At 38.0% G+C, this 25236-nt stretch overlaps 1 protein-coding gene across 2 annotated transcripts; it reads right to left on the reverse strand.

Annotated features, from left to right (window-relative positions):
• On the reverse strand, window positions 1-24435 carry LOC110847166 (protein unzipped). 2 transcript variants are annotated; one of them, XM_022094047.2, is made up of 11 exons: window positions 23744-24435; window positions 9891-10725; window positions 9720-9785; window positions 9161-9289; window positions 8936-9063; window positions 8569-8815; window positions 8403-8492; window positions 1412-1459; window positions 1180-1298; window positions 1075-1083; window positions 1-948 (listed from the first exon to the last, which is right to left on the reverse strand). In XM_022094047.2, the coding sequence occupies exons 2-11, from the start codon at window positions 10297-10299 to the stop codon at window positions 616-618; spliced, it is 1578 nt and encodes a 525-aa protein (XP_021949739.1). In that variant the 5' UTR covers window positions 10300-10725; window positions 23744-24435; the 3' UTR covers window positions 1-615. The 2 variants fall into 2 exon arrangements, with proteins under 2 accessions (XP_021949739.1, XP_021949738.1); XM_022094046.2 differs by lacking the exon at window positions 23744-24435 and adding an exon at window positions 17324-17950.
• Window positions 24436-25236: the final 801 nt, after the last annotated feature.

The raw sequence follows: 25236 nt of genomic DNA on the forward strand, positions 1-25236 counted from the left end.
TTTAGTTGTTGTTGCGAAATATATTACAATTTAATTACACGTTTTATTACAGCAAAAGAATATACAATAGAGAGATGCCAGTTGTTACACTACTTCTATAATGCTGTTGGTTTAAGAAGGAGCTATATATGGCTCTGTCCATAAGTGATTTATGGTGGGGTTGGGGTTGCTTCCTTTATTTTATTTCATCTTCAGCCGCCGTTTGTGAACTACCATTAGTTATTATACTTTGTGTGTGGTTTAATTAATTTCTAACTCTACGACATGAGAGGATATTTTATCGTCAAAAATAAACTATGTCATCCTGCTCATATAATAATGTATCTGATTTGTAGCTACAAAATAATAACATTTGGATCATACATAGTCACAAATCATAGAGATTCTTTATCGTATATATATACGTACGTATATGCACATGTGTAGTTTGTAATTGCTTACTCTTAAATGCCTTCAAACGAACAGGAAATGTTTAGCACGATGCTCAAGATAAGGAAAATATTTGTAGGGATATTATTAGCACGTTAACTTATGAATGATGACAATGACGATTCGTATTCTTTTCCTTCCGTCCTCAGCATACATGTAGGAATAATATAAATGTGGCAGCATTTTCTAGACAAAGATGGTGAGGATGTTGCTCAAATATAAGGTAAATCCCAAGAGGAAAAAAGCGGATGTGAAATGACTTAGAGCCACGGAAGCTGCGGCGGCTGAATCAGCCATCAAATGAAGACTTTGATCCGCTTGGATGTTGTTGTGCGGACTGCTCTCAACGGGCAAGGCGTTTCCACCCTCGGTCCCCCCATCCAAAAAATCCTCGTCCTCGTAGGGAACGGGTGTGGTGGTAGAAGTCGACGTTGTTGTGGTCGTTGTTGTGGGCTCTGGGACCACAGAGTTGTTCGCCAGGAAATAAGGTTTGCTATGTTCAAGACGAATGTCTTGAATCTGTGTTTCATAAAAAGAAAAACCCGACAAAGTTAGTATAAAACTTGTAATATTTAAAAAATGACAAAAAACTGATTCAGACAAGCAAAATCTCCAACAGAAAATCCGTTAAAAATAAAAACGAACCTCAATGACCTGAAATCAATAAATCATTTGAAATTATTCTTAACATCAAAGCACAATCTCTTCAACAGATAACCTACTGATTTGAAATTCAAAAAGAAATCTAACCTTCCTGTGGTTGTCCATAAGTCGGGTGGAGAAAGTTCCGTCTTTAAAGTAAGTTTTCAATGTGGCCCAATAGCTCATTTCTCCGTTAAGCCGCGTCCCATGCAGTGTTACGTTTATGGCTGCATTCATATAATTAAGTATACATATTGCATTTCTTAATAAAAGTCTATGTCTATGTATATGTGCGACCTGTATAGTTAATTGAATTTCATAGAATAAGCATCCAACTAACCTGTTCCCGGATAAAGATCTGCCACGGCCGTCATTGTTTCCGTTTTTCCTAGTGAGGTAACCAAATGAAGTTCTTAATTATAAAGGGGTTGCTCATTTAAAGGTCCACTTTGAGATTATTATCAACAAAATCAAATGAACAGTCATTATCTAAAGATGATAATAACAATAATGCTTCACCAACACCCCGCAGTTTTACTCTCCCCGTTTACCAGCCCCGTAAGCCCGACACTTTTAGCTTCCTTATTACTGAATTACAAATACATGGAAGGGGAAGGATTCAGGGTAGGATCTCAAGTTTCCAGTTCAATTCAGCAGAGGCGACACACTAATTGGGCGTCTCGCAGGCAGAGATGCAGAAGCTTAATACACAGAGTTCGAGGAAGAAAGCAGGCTGAGGGTGCGGAGAGCAATCGACGAGAGAAAGTAAGTTGAGGGAAGGATAAAAACAGGATCAAAGAAAAATCATCAGTTAAATTGGTTGCTGCAGGATTTTCCTGACAGATTGTGATTACCACTCGCCCACCCTCCACGCTATTTCAAGGTGGCCTCAATGATTCCCAACGTTAGCCAATGAGCCAGCTTCCCACGGGTGAAAGCTCTTTCAAGTCCAAATGGTGAAAGCAGTTTATGGAGCAACATTGCTCAATTTAATTTATTGAAAGTTAATGCAACACACTTTACTTCGAGGATTAACCAAGAGAGCATTATGCAATCAATGTCACAACGGATGTGAAATTTTCTAAAATGTGTTCATCATTATGTTTTAATTTTATTATAATTCTCAACGTGCATTGTGTATTGAATATGATTTTGTGCGTGTAGGAGGTTACGAACAACTTGCTCTGAAATATTTATTTAATACTCTCCTCGAAACACCACGCCGTCAGCCTACCCGCCTGCTTCATCGAATATCTTTTGTGCAAAATAAAGGCTTATCTCTCCCATGCTTCAGTGAATTGAGAGCTGAGTGAAGAATAAGTTTTCAAAGTTGCACAATTCAAGGAGTTGTGTTGTTTAGAAGTTTGGATGATATGCTTAATTTTGTTTTGTTTGTTACAAAATCGTAATGACTTAACTGGTCTGATGAATACAAATCAAGTTATCCTTCCAATGTTCAATTTGAAACTTCATTGAATTTTCAGACTAGATTAACATCTGCAGAAAATGAGGAGCAGAGTAGCAGAATTACAATTGTCAGTATAGCTATTAATAGGAATTTCAAAGTTCTGTATACTCAGAACTCACAGCTCCTCAGTATGAAACTTATTATATTGTGAGTGAATGAGTGAATATAAATATTATGACAAGATGACTACTAAAATGAGCGATGGCAAGGAGTGAATTACTAATAAATTGGAATATGACAAAGAAGTTGTTTAATGAACAGAACGAAATTGTAAATTTGTCTCGAAAGCTGTTCCGCATCAAAGTAAATGCACGTTTCTGATGACAGTCAGCAAATTCTAGACGTTATTCTTTCTTTTTACTGTGAAAGGAATATTTACTACTTTCACAGACTCGAAAGTTCTCATTACGAGAAGTCGACGGGGCAATAGAACTGGGCCAACCAACAAACAATTTCATTGCAAACTTGTATAAGCACTAAAAACTTTTCATGTAGAGAGTTTGGAGAGGCGAAAGAAGCAAGCTTTTTAAATCCATGTTCTAAATATATGTTGCACTGTTACTAAACTTTGAACTAAGAATACAATTTTGTACTCATTACAAAGTTTTCTGTGTAAACCAGAGAGTGGAGTTTAACATGTTGTTTCCCGATTCGTCCAAGAAAATTCATAAATATTCTGCTATAAATTGTATGCGTACTACTTATCACACTGTTACATATGTACTGTTTACTGCACCCCTTGATACTCCTTGTCCTCTTCTGTATAATGGCATAGCACGAATGACTTAAAAAGAGTGACGAGGCTTTGAATAAAAGATGACACTAAATAATTTCCCAAAGTCAAGAGTCGTGTAGCTCAAATCTTTTTCCGAATCTGATTAAACTGATAAATCAGCCTTTGTCAACTGTAAGCAGAGAATAGAAAATTCCTTCGTCATTTATCTTATTAATGGGCCACCCAGATACATACATACGTACGCTTCCCAATAATTGTCCTACTATATTCATGCATTGATTACTTTTCTGTACAAAAAGGCGACGTTCAACTGGACTCGACAGTATCACTACAAGACGTTCCGAGTATAAACAATTTTAATTAGAGAAAAAGGGGTATGAAAGGAATGTCGTGTATTAATGGTTCCTTTGTCTACTAAACATATCATATCATGTTGCTAATCGTTGGACGGCCATTTTGGGATGTAGGTACAACAGCTGCGAATGACTCGTGGCCTGTTTGACCTATTATTTCAATATTTCCTGATGATGACTTTCATTAGACGTGTTCTCAGTTCAAAGGCTAGTTCAAATAAAGCCAAAATGTGATGATCATAATGGCGTGAATAAACAAGCTGTGCCATACTCGGCACAGATGATTCTTTGACTTTGGCCCCTAGAAAACAGCACTGGAATGGGTTTAATTGCCCTGTTTACAAGTCTAACCAACCAAACATAAACTAATTTTGCTGTTATTTCTATATGGCTCATCGCAGCCGTAGGGGAACCGTAATGAGATTTTTATAAGGGTGGCAAATTTGCTTTGTAATTATGGCGGAGCTTTACTTGGTTGGTAACATCAACAACACAATCAATCCTAGTCTCATATTTACCCCCAGGATATTGTCATGATGTTCACATTTCCTACCACAAACTTTTACAACTTAAATTCAAAGAACACATTGTAAACCATTTTTCCTCAGTTGTCATCTCACAGAGAAGAACGTTGAAGACAAGGCCACTAAACAGCAATTAATAGTGTGAGCTGTGTGCATAACTCGTAATTAGCAAAGAGGGTGGACGTTTAGCAAAATAATACAAGTTGATTGATTAAATATTTAATAAGGCAGACAAATTAAAACCCTTTATACATTACTCTGGGCTGTATGTCATTCATTCATGATGTAAAAATTGACTATTTATTTACTATAGCGTGCATTTTTGTGATGATTTGCTTGGCCAACTTGACTGCAAAAATAATGCTCGAGTTGCTGACAAAGAGCAGAGATTTGTAATGCATTTATGTATATGTTGTCGTATAAATGTAAGGAATGTTGAATTTCATGAATACCCAGAGGACGTATCATCATGAATGTGGAAATACGATACTAGATAAGCCAACTCAATTTATATGCATAATGCATTTGTCGTGAAACAGAATTGTATTTTTCCACTGGAGTTGTTGGAGAGATTATTACGTTGTTCTCTTATCTGGGTGTTTACTTTTCGTTCTAAGAATTTTGGTTAAATATGAATTTTAAGACTTGAGCTTGGTCATCCATAAAAGTAAACAGAACGCAATTTTATTTTGGCCAGTTTTATTTGAGCTGCAGAACTTTTGGCATTTACGGCGATATCGTATCGAATTCGTCGTACGCAGGTCATCATAGTCCATGCAATTACGTACATGCATACATACGTGTGCTGGGTTATGTAACAGGAGAAACGGCGGAAAATGGTAATGATTCACTGTAACCAGTTATCTGGATGCTCTTTGCAAGAATGAGACTTGGTGAATGTATGTGCATAGGAGATGATAGAAACCAGAAAAACAAAGAGAAAGACTGTTGGAAAACAAAGCGTGTGTCTCCAAATGAATCGAAATTGGAGATGAAAGAAAGAAAATAACAATAATATCGCCACCACATCACAGCCACGCTTTTGTCGTCACTACTTTTAGTCCGAGCTATTGTTCGTAGCATGGCGCACAGTGGTGATGATAGATCTACCCTTTTACACTTAATGGCTTATTTATTATGTAGTTGTGTCTTCTCGTTGCATCAAAATCAGCCAAAAACAAACATTCAATTTCCTTTCTCCTTCCTGCCGAATGTGTTGACGTCGTGCGCCCACAGTTAACGATGAAGGGCCGAGATTCTTAAAACGTTGGATGATTATGAAAGAGCTGTCAGCCTCGTTAGATTTTTTATTGTCCCAGATGGCCACCAAAGGGAAGATGAGATGGTTAACTGTGTCTAAATGAGATCGGACGGATGGGGAAAGCTTACTGTATGTATGTACGTGTGGGTGGATGTGGGCTGTCGTAGTGGCAAGAGGTTATATTATTGATCTACTTTTATCGCTTCCTTTGCTGACCCATCAACCAGAATCAAAGAAATGTATCGCCAACGGAAAATTCTATATAAACTCACACAACGTACAATCAATGACAATGACTAACTGCCCACAGACATGAACGACTTTCCAATTTCTGACGAATAATTTCTAGTTACTTATTACTCAAGTCTCAAGACCAACTATGTATTTGGATGATTGAGTGGCATAGGACGGGCAGTTATTCCACCAGTGCTTGTATTTATCAAATATTTTTCTGTATCATTTTGTGCAATTTATGCATTTTTTACTACCCGGCGGAAGTCACAATCCCACTGAACAACAACTCTGACTCTGACTGGCTCTGAACATAAAATTGATTCTTGCGTTTGTTGTTTTTGGCGAAACATGTCACAAAATAAGTTTGGACAGCTAGCACAGTCACAGCGAACAACTGTCGTTACACACCAATAATGTTCCCTATGCAATTTTTAACCAGAAGAAAATGCGAATTTGACAACTTATTTAATACAAATCATTTAATCGAAAATGAGGAAAAAGTAGCTTTAACTTCAAGAAGAAGAGGTGCTTGTTCTTTCTTGTTGGCAGTAAGAACTTTATGCATAAGCCTTGCCAAAATCAATAAATGTGTCGCCCTTTTATACAAAATGCGACGACAAATTCAAAGTCGAGAAATCCATTCCATGTCATGCATGCAGTCGTCTTTTATTTTTTAATATTTGGTGGAAAAAAATGATGCCACATATTTCCAGTTTTCCAGTCCTAGAACGTCTACACCCGATTGACCAGTTATATTTTACTTATTTGGGTTTCAACAAATTAACCCAAAAAATAAATGTAATCGCTCACTGCTACACAGACACCATGCTTCGAATGAATTGCTTTTCAAACGGCAAAGGATAAAGACTGATTCACTACCTAACTCCAACGCTCTTTTGATGACCTTTGGTTTTCACTTTGAGGCGCAATGAAAAAATCCGAATTGAATTTAACAAAGCAATTTGCCAATGCTCAGGGGAAGGATTTACCACCTTTCCATGATCTCGGTCACGAGATGGTACAAAAGAAAGCAGGAAAGATAAAAGCAAAGAGCCTGCTCTTCTGACTGACCAACCACGCAGTCCAATTTCAACTCTTGCTATTCATTTATCTCACTTTAAACCCTCAAAGCTAAAGAAAATAAGAAACTAACCACGGCACAAGAAGAGAGGTCGTGGCATGTATGTACAGACATATATATATCCACTTACGCATTATCATATACAAGCTTCCTTGGGAGGAGGCTACACACATACTCGAACGAATCAAGAGTACAATTTCAATTGAGCCGAATTCAATACTATTTCGATTTTGATGTTTTCGCTCTCGTCCACCTCGCCACCTCAATCTCTCTCAATCTTTTAGTCAGAAACACGGTCGAAAAGTCAGATAAATTCAGTACGGATATGTGTGTGTGTGAGAAGAGGAGTTAAAAAACTGAGAGTCCACGTCCAAACCTAATTTCACTTTCTAAACACAATAAGTGTTTGGATTCGATTTGATGAACTGTGTACCCTTTATTTGTTTCTTTTTCTCAAGGAGGCGGTATTTGTAGGGTTTGAAATTCAGGGTTTGAAATTGAAAATTGTTGCGAGTCCATTCGCGAAATTGCTTACCACTCGAAATAAATACAATTTACGAATATATAATACTTTTGATATATATACATGTGTGTGTATATGTATACTGCGCACTGGTGACTGGGGAAAGCAAGTATTGACTGACTGAATCAATGATAAGTACGTATCCATTGCCCAAAATCTAGAATTTTGACTTGGTAACCTAACCCTACTGCCCACGAAGTATGAAGAACCGCCCCCATCTTACGTGCATAGATCGTTAGAAATGAAGAGGGGAAGTAACGTGTGGAAATGAGACTTTTCCCGTTTTAATACACCACAGTAGAAGTGTATGTTTTGGTGAAAACCTGTAATGCAACCATTAACTATTAACAGTTACCCTCTGACGGAATAATTGTTTTATTGCCTGCATGTGATGTGGTTGTGCGTGCGTGTGAAGTGGTATTTGAGGAGGAGGAGGAGGAGAACGACAGCAGAATGCATTTTACCACTGAAACCACTGAAAGAAGTCTATTAAAATACCACCGAAATTGAGCAAGAACGAGGGTCAAAATTCGTTTATTGTGAAATGGTTGCATCCACAAGATACACATCTCTGACACGCTGATTGTCTCATTGTGTTATGGAGTGAAACCTGTAAAATAGAGACAAATAAACCCCACCTTTTGTATCCGGGAGGACAGCGAAGGTTCTCATTTCATCCCCATATGTCCTTGTCCCTGACAATGGACAAGTTAATGGAAATGAACTTGTGTTACAAGGGGGAAATTTTATGGCCCTGCTACAACCATTTGTCTCATTTTGTTAGCATTTCGCTCGAGACCGTTTTGTTTGACGAAAGGCCCGAACACTGGGGTGAAATGGATACATGATTTTGTTTAACCAAAAGCGAAAAAGTAATGTGTGAATGGTGAAAGAGCAGATTAAACAGTGCATTGCGGTAGCTTTTTCATCTGCATAATATGTACATAGGTACATATGTGGGGTGGAGTGAGAGGGAATAAGGGAGGTGAGGAAGATGGACAGAAAGATTGGGTGTGGATATTTTGGTGAATAGATTCTCTTTGATGAAATGGACGGGCAGCAGTAAGGTTTGAATAGACAAGATAATAAATGGTTAAACTGATTCAACCAACGCAGAAGCATGTGCCAAGGCAAATTCTCAAATTATGTACCAGCTTGCGTGAACGGAATTCCCCATTCTAGCGTTTTCGTGGATTCTGGCAGATGAATAACGGTATGAAGACCTTTGGCCATCAGATAACCTGCATAAGAGTATTATTGGTATAAATAACGCTCTAATATTAAATGCGCAAAATGTGTAAAAAAAGCCAAACGAACCTTGTCCAAAATAATCGAACGAATTCGTTTCAAATGACAAAACGCTCTCCACTTTGCCTCGTTTCCTGTCTCTTGATTCATCGTAATAATTGTTCTGCAATTTTCCAATCGCCAGAACGATATCCTCCTCAATGAACCCTTTATTCCTCTTGAGCTGTATGTCACTCAGCTCGTATCTCACAGGCTCAATTTCCGTCAAAACGAGACATGATCCAGAAGGCGTTGGTTGGTGGGGAAATATTGCAGACTAGTTGAACAGAAAGTTACAGAACTTTGATCAAGTGGGAGTAATTAAAGATCTTCGAAATGTAAGACTTCAGAATTTTTATTTTCTAAGAGTACATGGGAACAAATAGAAAATGCATACCCCGAGATTAAGGGTTGGGTCTAAATAACCGATCACCGTGTAGTTCAAGTCGGCTGCGAGAAATTTCTGAGGTTTGACCGACACAGCAACTGCGCCAGTGGGAGGAGGATTGGGCCGCTTCCACAAGGCTGAAATTTAAAATAGCCCCGAATATGTAAATACACAAGGAAACAATTCACACGCGACATCAACTACGTATACACACATACAAATGGATGTACTTACACCATACGAGTCGGGAAGCGCTTTGTGAAATTGTTTGATATTTGTCAGAACCTTGTGAACCTTCCTGTGTGTCAATGTTGCAAATACTACCCTCTGTTCCATCCGAGACTAATCCGACTCCACGGAGAGCTATAATTACGTGACGATAATAATTACTCTTACATTCAATAAAACATTTCATATAACATTTCTTAAAATTAATGAACTTATGTATGTACACACGTGCATGTTTATATGCAGCATGTATGTTTATATGTATGTTTAGATGAGTTCCTGATGTCATTTATGCATGAAGTTTATTGCACAACAGTGGTGATGGACAAGAAACACGAGCTAAACTGGTATAATTTGTCAAATACACTAAACGACATACTTTTGTTCATGGTTTCGCTTATTTTGTCCTCAAATTGAGCAAAAATCGATACATTATAGTTGACAAAATACAGTTAAAGTCATGGCAGACCAAAGACCCATTAATCAATCAATGAACAATGTGCAGAGGAGAAACAAAGGTGACGAAGAGACGAATGCTAAAGCGAAGGGCTTACTACTGACGTACTCGTGTGATAAACTCGGCAAACGACGCCTGGTCCATTCAGTTTTTTCAGCGGATCCTTGGCTGTCCCTAAAATAATCATGCAAAAATTACCAGTATAATAATTTCTTCATAGGAAATACATATCCCAATGTATTTAATATGTGGCAACACCTTAAAAATATCATTAATTACCTTTTGACCAACTCGCTTGCCAAGCGTCGTCTTGTCCTTCATTCGGTTTTTTTAGCATAAGCGGATCCTTAGCTGTCCCTTTTGACCACCTTGCCGTACTTGATGTCACCAACTGTCCAAAGTCGCCTGATCGTACATACACCATGTCCCCACCAACGGTCTCTGCACAAAAGATAGCAGCCAAGCACAGCACTGTCAAGTTCCTCAGGGAATATTGTCTCCTCTTCTCTCCGAGATAAGGTGACAAAGAGGATTTATCCCCTTTCATTGTCATGTCGGGTGACATTGAAATATCTGAGTTGATGTTGCCAATAAAACTGGTTCTCCTTTGTGGCGGACAAGAATCTTCCCACATTGTCACCAAAGTGTGCTCTTCCTCATCATTTCTTCCGCCCATTATTTTCCTCATAATGGTAATAATATTACGTTCCTTCCTTTTGTATTTTCTTACCAAATGACCAGGGAAAGGACACCACTCGACATAAATCTCAAAGTGCACTCTTCACGATTTTATTGCAACACAAAAAGTATTATTTTCAACCATCAAGTGCACCATAAAGGCCAACGACAAATAACACTGCATAATAGCAATTAAAGTACTGAACGAGTTTATGTAGAGACCACCACTAAAGCCCGAGAGGGTTAAAATGTCACTGGAATTGTGGACCACAAACTGCAGTCGCACTTGTGCACCACACCAAGTTCAAGACTAATGGGAGATTATGTTACAGTAATACATGCACGTTGAAACAAGTCCATCGACGGCTTGGAAGTATATTATGCAATTGTGGTGATGTAATAATGTGGCCGCTGCAACGCTATTGTCCTCTTCTATCTGCAAAGAATAATAGAATGGTTGAATTTATAGTATATAAATAAATATGAAATATGGAATTACATAATGCAATTCCAGTTGAAAAATGGCAATCTACGATGCTGATGACAGTGTGAATTTTCAACAAAACATGTAATGTGCATGACAAATGAATAATAAATTAGTTCTAATAGACCTTCAATGCCATATTAACTCAAGGGGAGTCGTCATTATCTTGGCTTCGGTAGTATTTTTGGAAGTGATCCTCAGGAAAATTCAACTTTTGGAGATAGCTCGTTTAATTTGAGCTAGCCATAGTTTCGTCTTCGAGCAGTTTAGATTACGTTTGGTATGCCCATTACGAGGCTTGTGCAAATTAACACAAGATTAAATGTACAAATCATTCTAATTATGCTTATGAAGACATCAAATTAAGGATGTGTCATGCTAAGCATTATAAACATGTTAAGTGGTCTAGCCAATGAAAATCTGATAAACAATTAGAAGCAAAGATGCAAAAGGAATGATCCAGAAGGAATTGCACAACCTGAACAACAAATAATGCAGTGATATTATATAAGCAGTATTCAGTATTTTTATTTAGTTCAGTCTTTCATGCTGAAATTTTGCACACTGCAGTAGCTTTTGAATAATGTACTGAAAATGTGGAAATTCTAGGCTAAAGGACTACAGACAGATAAATTTGATTGTTGACACGCTTCTGCTCTTCAATATTTAAATTTTTAAAGAGGACAACAGTCATAAAAAACTAGTACAAGTGAGTAAATTAGTGGTGAGGGTCAAAGCAATATATATTTTGGACGCCACCTTACTACACAGTTCTATGTTTAAAACACACATTTTGCTCTGAACATAATACTAAACGGCATTACATACCATGTATTTACGAGAAATGTTTTTCAACTGGATGGAATTGGAGAGCTGTTGTTCCATTAGTGGAATCTTACTCGCGACAAATTATCTGCACTTCACATTATTGCGTCATAAATAAAAATTGCTATGTTTATGTTAAATGTATTATTCGCTTTGTCTGCTCCATAGACATCATTTGTTGTAATCTCTTAAGTACGCAGTGCCAGCCTGCTACATAGTTGACGGAGTAAATTGCTCGACGCGAAGAAATGTCATCATATTTCAGGAGTAATATTAATAATAAAAATGCTTACTGGCATTTACATTGGACAAAGAAGCATAACTTTAAATTCCTCTCTGGTTTGTATTTTATTTATTATTAGCGTTCTTGTTACAAATGAGTATGTTCGCTAAAAAAATAAGGAAATAGTTTTATGATGTCGGGACGTAACTCTATCGGATAAATGCAAATAATAATAAAACTAACGATAATTATTAATTCGTATCTTATGTTATCTTTCATACTTATTACAAGTAATTATTATTATACATAAATATGTAGGATAGTTCTTGAGGATTCGACCAAATGACCTGAATGATTATTCATTTGCATTTATGTTTAACAAAGTCTTCATACTTATCCACTTACAGATAGCTCCATTACTTATTGCAATGACTCAGCAAATTAAAAAAATCTGAGTCACCCACGCTAATAATAGAGGATATACAGGCATTTGTAGTGTCTCTATTTGCACTGCAATTCAGATTGTTGACTGGGCAGGAAATAATAAGTGCACATCAAATCCATATGGCCTGTGTTTTTAAATCCCGAATGCAGTTTTATATTTGGAAGAATAATAGGAAGAAAAATCAGGAAGAGTGAATAGTCTCGTCTCTTGAGAATTGTACTTGCTTTGGTTGTTGACATTAGACGAATGATCTGGTTGAAAAAATTTGCACGTATTCAAATTAAGCAAAACACACATTGCACGTGAAAAAAAACCCTTGCGGGTGAAGTTTTCTGCCTGTTGAATTCACAGAAGATTTACTGAGTTACAAATTACTGTGTGAGAAGTATCCGAGTGTTTTGTATTTATTATATGTTATGCAAATAAGTATATTGTTATGCGTTATTATTATTCTCACCCATTCATTCACTCTCGAAATCCTCGCTTCATTGCGAATGAAAAAGAAGGAGAGAATTTGAAGGGATATAAGAAAACGTGCTTAATTTCTCGTAAACACGATAAATCAAAGATCTTCCTTCAGGAACTTCAGTTGTGTCGCGTCATTCAAAACAGCAGAAGCCCATTCAACGTAGTCGCTCAAACTCACCAAATCCAAATCTGCAAAACGACAATTCCATTTTTTGTGTACGGTGTTGCGTCGGGGTCAAGTTTACGGACGTGCTTTTGTGCAGAATTGAATGCCAAGAGGAGCTGCAGGGATTGCGGAAGACGCACAATCCATTTTCCATATTCATAATTGATTTCTTTGAAGTGTAAATGGTTATAAATCAACAGCTTATCGCGAATCGCGAAACTTCAAAGTTGAAATATTGTCTCAAGAGAGCAATTTACTGCGAGGAGCAGTTTGACGATGAATGAATATATTTATTCCCAATTCCTGCTCGTTAATTTGTTACCAACTACACATATCTGTACTCATATGTACATGTATTTAGGTACATTTATGTATTTAACGGCAGGTTTGCAAGGGAGATGAAAGGAAAGGAGGAAGTAGAAAGTAAAATAACTACCCATCACTCCATATTGAAAAATGGTTCATTTTCCACACAGATCAGTACATAAAATTTTTCTCAATTTGAGCAGCCCAAGGAATTGCACCATATTTCCTTCCAAAAAGAAGAGTCCCACTGCCTCATCTTCGTTCGTGCTCATTTACGTGATGGTTTTATTTTACTTCTCTTGTACCACCTTTTTCAACATATGCCCCCTAAATGCATACAGCCTGAGCCACATACATATTCCATCATAATACATAATGCCGTGCCGTTATACATTCTTGCTCACGGATGGCGAGACACTTACGGAAATTGAATTTTTTGCATTGTTCTTGTTCCCAACTTTTTCCCACAAACTCTTTCTCACGTTCTCGCAAGACTTTTTTCGGGAATAAAGGGCTTTTCTTCCTGAGTTATTATGAGTTGATATATATTTGCAGGATATGTTCATTCGTAAGAGGAAATTTAAACCTACGTGAATTTTTCAGGAATGAATTCCATTACTTCGTTTCCATTTTCACTTTTCAAACCAAAAGAATTGGGGGCCCAGGTGAGTTTGATTCGAGTCATTGCATGTGATATGCCCTTCAATGTATTACTCTCAATTTGTACTCGTGGACGTCCAAGAAAAGTTGGTTGTTCAAAAGGATAAAAAAATCATTACTAGCAATAAAACTCAGAATGTTCTTCCAAAGAAGGTGGTCTTTGAATATGTTCACAACGAAAAGGTGCCATTGCCTCACAAGGGTCAGATTATTATTATGTCACCAACATACATTTCCTGCGAGTTGTGACAACAACTTCTAAGATTTTCTTAGAAGATTTTCTTGTTTTCGAAGCTATATTTGATAAAAACATTTGCTACAAATACATCTTGAATTATACTTATCTACTTGTGTCCACGAATTATTCAAATAATTTTTGACAATTTACACTCATTTATATATGAATATTTATATATACATTATACATGTACATACTTGTGTTAAGCAGAATGCGCAATCAGACTTGTTATCAATATTTAGAAGTTGCAAAACTGTTTTGATTTTTATTTTAAAATAAACAATACTACTGAACATAATAAGACTCTCTGAGCATACAACATATGTACGTATAAAATTTTGTATTTTGAATATCACTGTTAGAATCAAATTATTTCATGATGCCATGAATGGTATCATAATCATATCATGTATCACCTCCTCCACTAGACAATCAAGTTGTTTGAAGTTCCTCATTCGATGTAGGTGTGAACAAAGTCGAATAAATTTTTAGCACTGACAGAATTACAACTCAATTAATTGGAAATGAAGTGGATACGAATTTGATTGCAGATCAACAAAAACCAGTGCATTTCCAATAGGATAATTAGCGAGAAGATTTTAAATTGAAGGTGCACGCACACCACCGCTCAATCAATACTCATCATGACTTTTTGCACAGTGTACATATTCGAGTATCTACATGTAAAATTGCAAACTTTGATTGCTGATTCCACTGATGAGATTATGCTCGACACAAAAGGGCTTTATGTGCACAAATATTCTTCATAGAAAGCCAACCATGAATTCGTTGAACCCTGACAGAGTCATCCTCTTAAAAAAGTGCCCGATGAGTTTTAATAAGCAAAGAACCAAAAGACTTCTAGTCTCCACCCAATAAATGATCCCAATAAAACCCTGCTTAGGATTTCATGGTATGCACTCCTACACACAATTGCTGATGATTGAAGTATTATGTATTTAATCTGCTACAACCACGCCACGACTATTAATGCTCAAAATTTGAAGAAGCCACAACTCACCGTGTTGAGGCCCACCTATTTTATTTTATTTAATGTTATGAATACACCGTAGAGTACGTAATGGTACCGCATAGTAAATCATTGCCTGCACAAGTGCAACAAAACAGGGAGAAAATGCATGAACATGTTGAACCTGAATTTACTTATTGACAGTTGAGTTGGATGTACGTTGTAATTACAAAATCTCAATTGTCATTCTTATTCTTGGGTGGGAACATGGCATCCTTTTCCATCCAATGAAGGCCATAAGATCATGCACGAGTGGCATGTCAAAGTCAAGCCAATTTAAAATTTAATTTTAAATTTTTGCCTTCCCGTGTGTCTAATACTTAATTGTGATTTTCGTTTGGTATTGTTTTTACAGATACGTAGCTCTTCTGTTCACTCACAAATTGAATTTCATGAGTTTCATTTTAATCTGTCACAATAGTAACAGAATGGCCGGTGATGACAATGACAAGCATGATGATGAAACATGGCATGCAGATTCTGCATTGCAGAATGCAGTGTATGTAACGTGTAATGCCAAGTTATTAGCATGATCCGATTCACAATTCATCCGTACATCAAGCCGAGAGAGAGCGAGAGAGATTAGAACACGCACTTGAATTCGTCTCAAGAGAATAATGTACAGTTATTCATTATTTTTCTTCCTCGTGTATACTTTGATATGCGTTTGCTATTTATAAAACAAAAATAAAACAGTCCACATGAATTCTGCTAAATTCTTTGAGTTGGTGCCAGCACGACAGATTGACAAGAAGCAGACTTGAAATACTAAAATAAATTGTCGCTGAGAAAGATTCAATGGGATTCTATTTACTAACTAATAATAAAATATGACGTATGCACATAGTGTTGCCAATCCTGTACACTGATATGATACGTACATATGTGTAGTAACAACGATGGTTTTGACTTCTGAATTCCGAAACCTTGTATTATAAGCTGAGTCGCTTCATCTCAGATTTGCTGTATCAACTAACTGAACTTGACTGCTTTCTGCCTCGTCAGAAAAAAATGTCCCATTTCAAACATTCAAGACCTTTGAAAAAAAGATGCGTGCCAAATGCTCTAACCGGTGCTTTGTAACCTATTTGTGCGTAACTCATCACAATTGACACCAAACTGCCACAAAGAATCTCACCTACTTGAAAGACTTAGGGAACAATTCACTTAAAAAACGCTATTGTTAAAGAAGTTGCCCGACTGTCTAAAGTAAATCAGATGAAACACGGACCTGTAAATATCAACTCAACTGTAAAATATTCCAATTTTCGAATATTTGTCTCGAGTTGATGCAGAGTGAAATGTTAGGTCGTCTCATCATTAAGAGCAATTCCAATGGCAAGGAGACAGCATTAAATTGGATAAAGCATGAAACACGTTTCGACGACAGAGCGAGAGCGAGTGATTCACAAAAGCGACCTGTGATTTGTAAAAAAAAGACATAAAATGCTATTCAGATTTGGAATATAAACTCCCACATAGAAGAATTGTGTGAAAAAGACTTTATGTGGCAGAGTTCCACTCTAATCCAACATCATTTGTTGGAGCTCGCACTTGGACGAGCTACACATAGAACGAAAATATATGAGATTTGAAACTGTTTTTCTTCTGGCCCAAAGATGAAGAAGGTAACACGAGGAAGATCCCGGAGAGTTTTACTACTTATGTATTTACTGCTCACGGAAGAAATATCTCATACACACATTTTTTCTCGAGTCATGGTCTTTTGTACAAAATTTCATTCAGTTTATTTCACTTAACCTTTTCCACACACTTTATACATATCTATTTTTGAGCCCCTGGGATCTCGGGACTGAGTAAATTACATAACTTTCCTGCAGATTAAAATATTCTTGTTGAGGGATTACTGCATAAAGTTTGAAATGAACGAGGTGTGTGTAATACGTCCCAGAGTATAAACAAGGCACTCTGATTTTATTTAGTTCCTTCGAAATAAATACCCTTCGTAATCGTAATACCTCTTAAGTCCAACGTACCGTGAAAAAAATATGCTTAAAACATTATCATTTGAAAAATCTAGAATAATAAAACGTAATGATGTCTCGTAAAGTTGAGACAAGTTTTTTGATTGCTCAAGAAGACGAAATTTTGGTCTTGCCATAAGTAAGCACAGTTATGTTTGAACATATGCATTATATGCATGTAATACAAAAAGTTGAATCAATTACCTCCTGCAGAGTGTAGAAGTAGAATTTGTCAGCAATGAAGAGGATAATGCGTAGTAAAAGAATTGTGCTTCTGAATTTGACGTTTACTTAATTCCGTTGTTGTTTTTGGCCAACTTGACTAAAACAAATTGACTGCACTCGGATGTGTACTCTGGACTATCTTACCAAATGTTTGTATGCATAGCAGAGCTATTTGCAGAGAAAGTCACCGACGACATTCTCCGATAAAACGAGTAAATTTATCAGTTGCTAATTCCACTTGTCTTGAGTCTTCTCACAATTTTGTCAAGCCACCTCGTGCTATTTTAGTTTGTTTTGCCGAAGCCCTGCTTTCCCTGCTTTCACCACTAATACGGATTAGTCACTTTGCGAAAGGAGTCTTATTATCCTGTAGCGGGATTACGGAAAACGGATTTCCTGAATTTGTTACGTATGGCTGAAGTATAATCGAATCTGAGCAGATTTCTTGATTTCAGGAGCAAAGGTTGAAAGAATGCTGTGCGTATTTCTTGCGGCAATATTTCTACCGTTCCTCGTTAGTTGGAGAGCACATGTAGTGCGAGTTGTACTTCAGCCGAGCACCCGGAGCGAACTAAGAGATACGCGAGGAATGACTGAGACTCCGATTGCGACAACGATCGATTTTCTTCCCCTTCAAATGCTTCACTCACTCAAAGGCCCACCAAGTCAGTCCAAGCCAGAAAATGTACATGCGACCACGATGCGATGCATGTTGCTGGAACTGCTAAAACTGAGAAACGGCTGCTACTTTTGCTGCCTGCATGCATGCAAGAATATTAAAACACAACTACTCTTCAGCCTGAGCTTTCCTCCTCAGACAGATCGAGCAGAATTATTTTGTCTAGAATGAGAATCCAGTTTGAGAAACAAGGGTACAACTTGGATGCCCAATAAGAAGCAGCTCGGAGAAAGTTCTCGTACACATCTTACACACGAGGGCGAGAGAAGCCCATGAAGTCGTACAGTGTGGAGTGGAAGATCTTCTTTTCCTTCACGTTTCCCGTTCGGAGTCTAATAGCTCCGAATTTCCCTGTTATGATGCTATTCATTGTATGCACGTGATATTTGTTGGAATGTAGCAGCATGACGGAAATTCAAACACAAGTTTTCCACTTGGTGCTTTCCTAGTGAGAAGCAATAGCATAAGTGCCTCCGTGTGGGGTTCCACGGTTTGAGGAGAGTAAATAGCTGCTGCTGGAGTTGAAATGAATGAGCTTCTTGGATTTGGAGACAAGGAAAGTGCAGGAAGGCACAACTTTATTTTATGCAATGAAGCACCTCCCGACTTGTTCTGAGAGACGAGAGGGCTAACTAACTGGATCTCACGAGATCATTGCATTTCTTTCATGAGATTTTTTAAGGAAAAGGGATGGATGAAGAAGGAAGAGATGGATTCCGGAGAGGGGAGATTTCCCTTCAAATAAATACCATACGCATCCATCCGTCCTTTTTTGTCTCGGAGGGTACCACCACGCACTCGGCGTAACAACCAGCGGAGAAGGATCTGGCCAAGATGTGGATTTGAGTAGATGTTGCATTCAGAGGATGAAATGGTTTAAGAACGGGATAAGAATTTGAGAAGACGCGTAACCTGTGCACCCACTAAACTACATGTATTCATGCTACAACCTCCTTCAACTAGTAACAATGCTTGGTTGGTTAGTTGATGGGTGGGTGGATGGATGGATGAGGAAATCCTTATCCCTGTTTTGTTTAGCTCTATAAACACGTCTTACAAGGGCCTGAATCTGAATGAGATATTTATACTTTGAATTACTCGGTTCAAGTTTGAAAGAAGTGGAAGCAACTCGCAAATTTTTCCCTCGAGTCATTTTCGTCCGCAGCAAACCGAATTCAAATTCTAAACCTCAAGCCGAGTGGGGATGAGGGGAGTTGTGTGTGGTGTGTGGTATGTGGATTTCAGAGTTTCGACGAGAGAATGCGGTAAATTGTTTCTGAGAGATTGCAAAAACTTGAGTGTTGAAACCAAGTTCATTTCTACGTACATATATTGAAAACAGCGTAATATGCGGGGAGAAAGTAAGTAAATTTACATGAGGATGTAAATAAATAGGGCAACTTTACTGCGTAAGGTTGTGGTGGTGGTGAAAGCAGGCAGAAGAATGGACCACTATTTATGAGGATGCTATTATTGAATAATGCAAAATAAGTATGTATCCAATTCTAATAATAAGTACTCGTCGAAATGTGGCAATTGCATGAATTTCATTATCTCATTCCAGCTCTAATCTCTTTCATCTAGTTAATATTCTGACAATGAACCCATTTCCAATTTGAGTCTTGTCAACCCAACTTGTGCCTGGAGACCAAACCGCGTTGATCTCTCTCTCTCTCTCTCTCTCTTCTGCACACCTGGAATGTATATTCCACAGTTAGAAGAGCAGCATAATCGCCAACACAACTTTGCTAAATTGCGACAATCTGCACATTCAACTGTTCCACCACAATCATGACCACAATTCTGACACTGCATCGCACCGACGACGACGAAGCCATTATCCAAAGCCGACTTCCTCAATTCAGTCCTACTGGTGGCGAATCAAAGAGAGTAAAGTTAATACTCAGCGGAATAGAGTGCAAGTTAGTGTACTTTTACGTGGAACCAGGACCAAGTTGTTGCGGAAGAAGTCCTACTGTTGAAATGGAAATGGAAAAGCCCACAAGAAAATACACAAGTCCTACGGCTCCTTTGGCTGATACGCTACATAAGAATATTGTCGTACGTCTTGAAGTATATATCAGTTCCGGAACTGCGATGATTGTTGGTGGTGTCGAACGGGAACAAAATATAAATTTCCAAAAGTGCATTACAATGCACACACACAATGCATCTGATCGTACACCGCTTGTGACCGGGCGTGGCAGTGGGAACATAAGGCACGGGTAATTCTTGGATGTGCTAAAGAGAAGAAGCAAGAAGGACAAATGGGATATAAAACTAAAGCCTGCAGCAGACTTTCTCCAAACTTGCTCCCCCAATCGGTGGGTGGTGGTGTGGTTCCGTAGATAGTATTACCTTGCTTATTATGACTTTCACTTTTTTAAGTCTTTCATATTCAATGCACTTGGCTTTTCACGACCATCGAACAGCAAACCGTTGACCATTTCAACTCAAGGTCTCTCTACGGATCATTTCCAATTCTTGAGAAAGCGTTTCCAACCCGTTTCTCTTCCTCCCTTCATTGATCATCATCATTCGTTGGCATCCATATCGGGAGCATGCTATGTATTCGCCTTGTTTCACAGCTCTCACTGCAAAGTTTTTCATCACACGGAGCAGCGCTAATGGAGAAAATCCATGAAATTTCGGAAGGGGAGGAAAATTTTGATTTTGCTTTGAAATATACCATCCGCTTCTTGTTGGTGCTGCCTATACCATCATCATAAATATGAAACGGAACTGCTTGTTGGACTCTCGCACAAACATCTTATTCAGTTATTTTCTCCTTTCAAATCAAATTAGTGAGACCACCACCATGATCACGATGTCGCTCCCTGAGACCAGCGTCAGGGTAGAAATAAACTTTGTCCCTCTTTGAATTTAATGCACTTGTTTCCTGATGTCCCTCATTCTCTCGCTCCCTATTCGATATATTTCACTTGTAATTTACTCGACAATGGAATTTTGGGGTAATGCAGTATTGAACTTGTTTTCTTATGAAAATGGTGAAGCTATGGACGCTCGCAGTGGCGACTGGGCAGCTTATTTGTATGTACATAGTAGTACATATACGAATGGTAGTGCAGATCACAAAGACCAGCAGCAGCAGATGCGTTGTCTCTCACCTCAGAGGACTGAGGAGAGATGGGCTTTGTCCTTGTGCATTCTGAGCTAAACTAATAGCAGAGGAGTGACATACGAAGAGAAATTCCATTATTTTCCGCAGAACGCCATAACGCAGCAAGAAGAAGAGTAATGTTACACTTGGGAAGGCTATCGCATCTTGTTTGTTACTCAGAGAGGTGACTTATGTACGCGTACAATGAGAGAATATATATTACATCACCTTTTGAGTAAGCTTCACCCTTCAGATGTAAATAGTTATGTGTAAATGCAGTGTATAAATTCGTAGACACACATGCCGTTACCTTCTTGTCCAAGGAACAAGTTTCTGACTCTAACCTTCTTGATGGGATGTAAAATATATTCCCGAAGAAGCAACAACATGACAATATTGCACCAAGGGTTGGAGCACTTATCCTTGTGTTTTATGATGCCATCACATTTCAACAAACAATGTGAGAACAGTGCAGAACCCCCATTTTCAGCTCGCTCTACTTCAGCACCAGCTACACGAGCATTGCACAATACAACACCGGCTGCGACAAATCACACTTTTCTGATCTCCGAGCGGAACCCCTGGTTTTCTCCATGTTTGCTTTGTCTACTGAAATTCAAAATGTCGCATGTATCTGTAGGTAGGTGGGCGACGGAGGTAAATCTTCTAACATTTGCACGTTTACACTGTTTCAGGCAGGAGTTAGGGGTCCATAATCTGTATTTTGCCTTTCAACAAAAGGGTAATTAGTTCGGATTATTAAAGTGAATATCGACCTAATATTATTATACAGCAATTTTGGGATTTGTTTTCTGACTTTCGTTATTAATAAGAAAAGGCAACTTCTGGACCATTGTGTGGAAACGAGGCGAAACTCGTTGAGAGCATAATTATAAAAAAGTACAGTGTGCCATGTTTATACCTACTTTTAATATCCTAGAGCAATTTAGCACGCGTGTTGGTTTCGCATGTATTTATTAGTAGAACAAAGTATCCGCATATGCAAGTGTTTATAAGGGAGGAAGATTGCATTGGCGGAGACGCGGGTTTGCAACAATATTATTATATACAACAAGGAGAAAATATAGTGGTTTCGGTTACGACTAAAACAAATTAAAACGGATGATGATGACTCGGATTTGGTTGGCGAAGAGAGTTTGGAATTTCTCATTTTGATACTCGCATCAAGTCGTTTCTCCTAATTGTGGAAATGGGAAATAGAAGGATGCCTTTCCAGATATTGCTGATGATATGTATGAGTGAACGACAAACCTTCCAAAACTACTCACTCAACTACAAACTATTCAACCAACAACGGCCAAACAGTTGAAATGCCTGCAATATGTATGTCTTCTGTAAATGCGGATTATAAATTACCTTGAACCTAATAAGCTACTCCGTTTTTAGCAACCTTTTCAATTCCAGATTGCCCATGAAAAGTTGCTGGAGGAGCATCACTCCACATAAAATAAATTCGTAGTTGAATCGGCATTGTGTAGAAAAGTTTATGTATCTATCTATTCATTTCATAAGTTCATGCATGCGCTATATTGTTGACATTTTGAAAAGACGCAGTGTCGAATGACGAGAGAGCTAATGATGGGCAATTAGTCGAGTTGTGATGACTGATCGTGAGGACAAAGACTGATTACGTTATAATTTGCTTCTTTTTTACTTGCAAAATATACATCTCTACACACTGTTTGTACTCAGCTTACTCATGTATGTAAAAAATAAAATGTCGGTAAGTTGGTAACGCTACACTCCCATACGTAATAAACAAATCTGTTGAGCACCGTATTGCGACTCTCATCAGTGCTTCCTAAAATCCCAACAACAATGCATCATACATAGTGCTGTAACTCAAGGTATGCACATATAGCAGTGCGCCTATGATCTGACGGTTACTTTTTCACTGGAAGAGTGACAAATAGAACAGGTCACACTTGTGTACCTTCAATTCTTCTTGAAATCTGCCCAACTTTAGATCAACCAAGCGAAAAATCAATTTCGCAATGACTCCTTCACGCTTGGTGCGACAGAGTGTCATTTGTGGTGGTATATTGGCGTACCCAATGGGGAAGGTCTACGGCTGAGCGATAAAAAAGGAGGGAATGATGCTGAAGATGAGTCATTTTATCCAGGATCACAAGACGGTTTACAGAAATATAAACTTGTTAGGCATTTACTTTTATTACGGCGAGTCATGGTTTATTCTCGCAAGTTTCTCACTCTCAGAAAGAAGTGAGTCAGGTCTGTCGAGTGGCTGAACTATTTAGTTGTAGGAGAGGAATGCCTTTTAAGAATGATTATTGGGAACAAAAACCAAGGAACGCTGTAGACTCAGCAGCAGAGATGTAATGGAACGAAATGAAATCCTGAGAAAATGCGATAGTTCCGCCGACTTCTCCTCTCCTACCATTTGCACAGATACCAACAAGACCAACCAACTCTTGGTTCCATTCAATGGATGAACGCATTTTTTCCCCACTTCTGGATGTACGTATTTTTTTGCGCATGGTTTACCATCAAGGATTCCCTACACCTCTTATCCATGCTTTTTGCCATTTAATTCTATTTATCTTTGGCTTTTACTTACCTTAGTACTTTTCAAGATTTCATGGTTTCGCCATAAGAGCCTGTTTATGTGAGCCTCCAATTCATTTCATTGCAATCCACTCATTATCCTTGTCCCATAATAAATGCATACGCAAACAACTTGGCACTTTTACTTGGATTTCACTATGAATTTATACTACTATGTCATTGCAAAATTAAATCTGCATTAAACTGCACATATGTATTTGTCAACGCCAACACATAAGATTAATTTTAAATTTTCAAGTAGTTTGTAGAGTACACTTATTCAAGTGGCTTACACAAATTCGCCAATTTCAGCATGGTTGGTCAATTTGAAGCTTAGTTAGATTTGATTAATGCGATCGTGATCGTGAACATGACACAATGGGATCTACCACGTATGGAACAAACCTATGTAGCTGGCTTAACGAATAATGCGAAATTTGCAAATCATAAGAATACGAGGGCTATATCTGGTGATATACGTATATTAAATATTATGCACACACGGATTTAACGAGGGCGAAAAAATATCAAAGCAGCGATTCGAGCTGGAACAAGATGCGAAATAACCCTTCTTCTGGTCTCTTCCACTGTCCAATCCAACCTATGCAAATTTGCGGCTCGTAATTGTATTCACATAGCTTGTTCCCAACAATGGAACACTTGGTAGGCGAGTGAGTGTGGTTGGATGAAGTAGTTGATGCTATCGCAGCAACAGTTGAACTGACAGGTAAAATCTTTCGTAGGCGAGCTAACTTGTTTCGAAGCTAGCTGGGGCTGCATAATAGTAATTCACATCACATCTGACAGTTTCCACTAACTAAAGCGTTTTCCCAGCACTAGTCGATGCAGGTAGGTGAGCAATGTTAACGCCGTATACATACATAGCTTGTCGAAACACCTATTAGGAACCATCCCCTGCCAACAATGAGCGATTTAAGTTGGCACACATGGTATATAAATTTTCCTTGCATTACAGAACAGATCTGACAATAATTTCCTGTCAATCCCCGTAGTTTAACAGTGTTGTAGTGATGCATTATTGTATTAATTGCTACCTTTTAGTGAAAATTATGGATTGCAAAAAAAATCTTCATGACTGTTCGAGTCATAAAGTCTTTTCTTGTAAATGTGCAAAAATTAAGAAGGATAGAGCTCATGGACTTAATTCAACCTGACCAAGTCATTAAAATGAATTTGTCATTGGTTGGCATACAAAAGTATAAATCTCATTCATAGAGTTATATAATATAAGTTCTCATTGCTAGTTAAAAATAATAATGCATGGACATTTATCCAGCTCTCATATTTTTCTGGCCCACTTTACAGTTCTGCTCATAAAAAAGAAGAATTGTTCTTGATTGCAATGTATGATGATGAGAATGACGATGTAATCATAGCTCCAGCCTACAATAACCTTGGCGTTTGGTCGGTTTTGCTTGCTTGGCCTGTGCTGCATAGGAATATTTAGCAAACAAACGAGTAATATTGGTGCACGGGGTCGGATTC

The sequence above is a fragment of the Folsomia candida genome, unplaced genomic scaffold (assembly GCF_002217175.1).
Source record: "Folsomia candida strain VU population unplaced genomic scaffold, ASM221717v1 Fcan01_Sc003, whole genome shotgun sequence".
NCBI lineage: Eukaryota > Metazoa > Arthropoda > Collembola > Entomobryomorpha > Isotomidae > Folsomia > Folsomia candida.

Coding starts and splice junctions, on each gene's coding strand:
- LOC110847166 (XM_022094047.2), bottom strand. CDS start 10,299: ATGAGGAAAATAATGGGCGGAAGAAATGATGAGGAAGAGCACACTTTG. Junction 9,290..9,719: donor TTGCCGAGTTTATCACACGA/GTACGTCAGTAG, acceptor ACGTAATTATAG/CTCTCCGTGGAGTCGGATTA. Junction 8,816..8,935: donor ACCCAACCCTTAATCTCGGG/GTATGCATTTTC, acceptor CTGTTCAACTAG/TCTGCAATATTTCCCCACCA.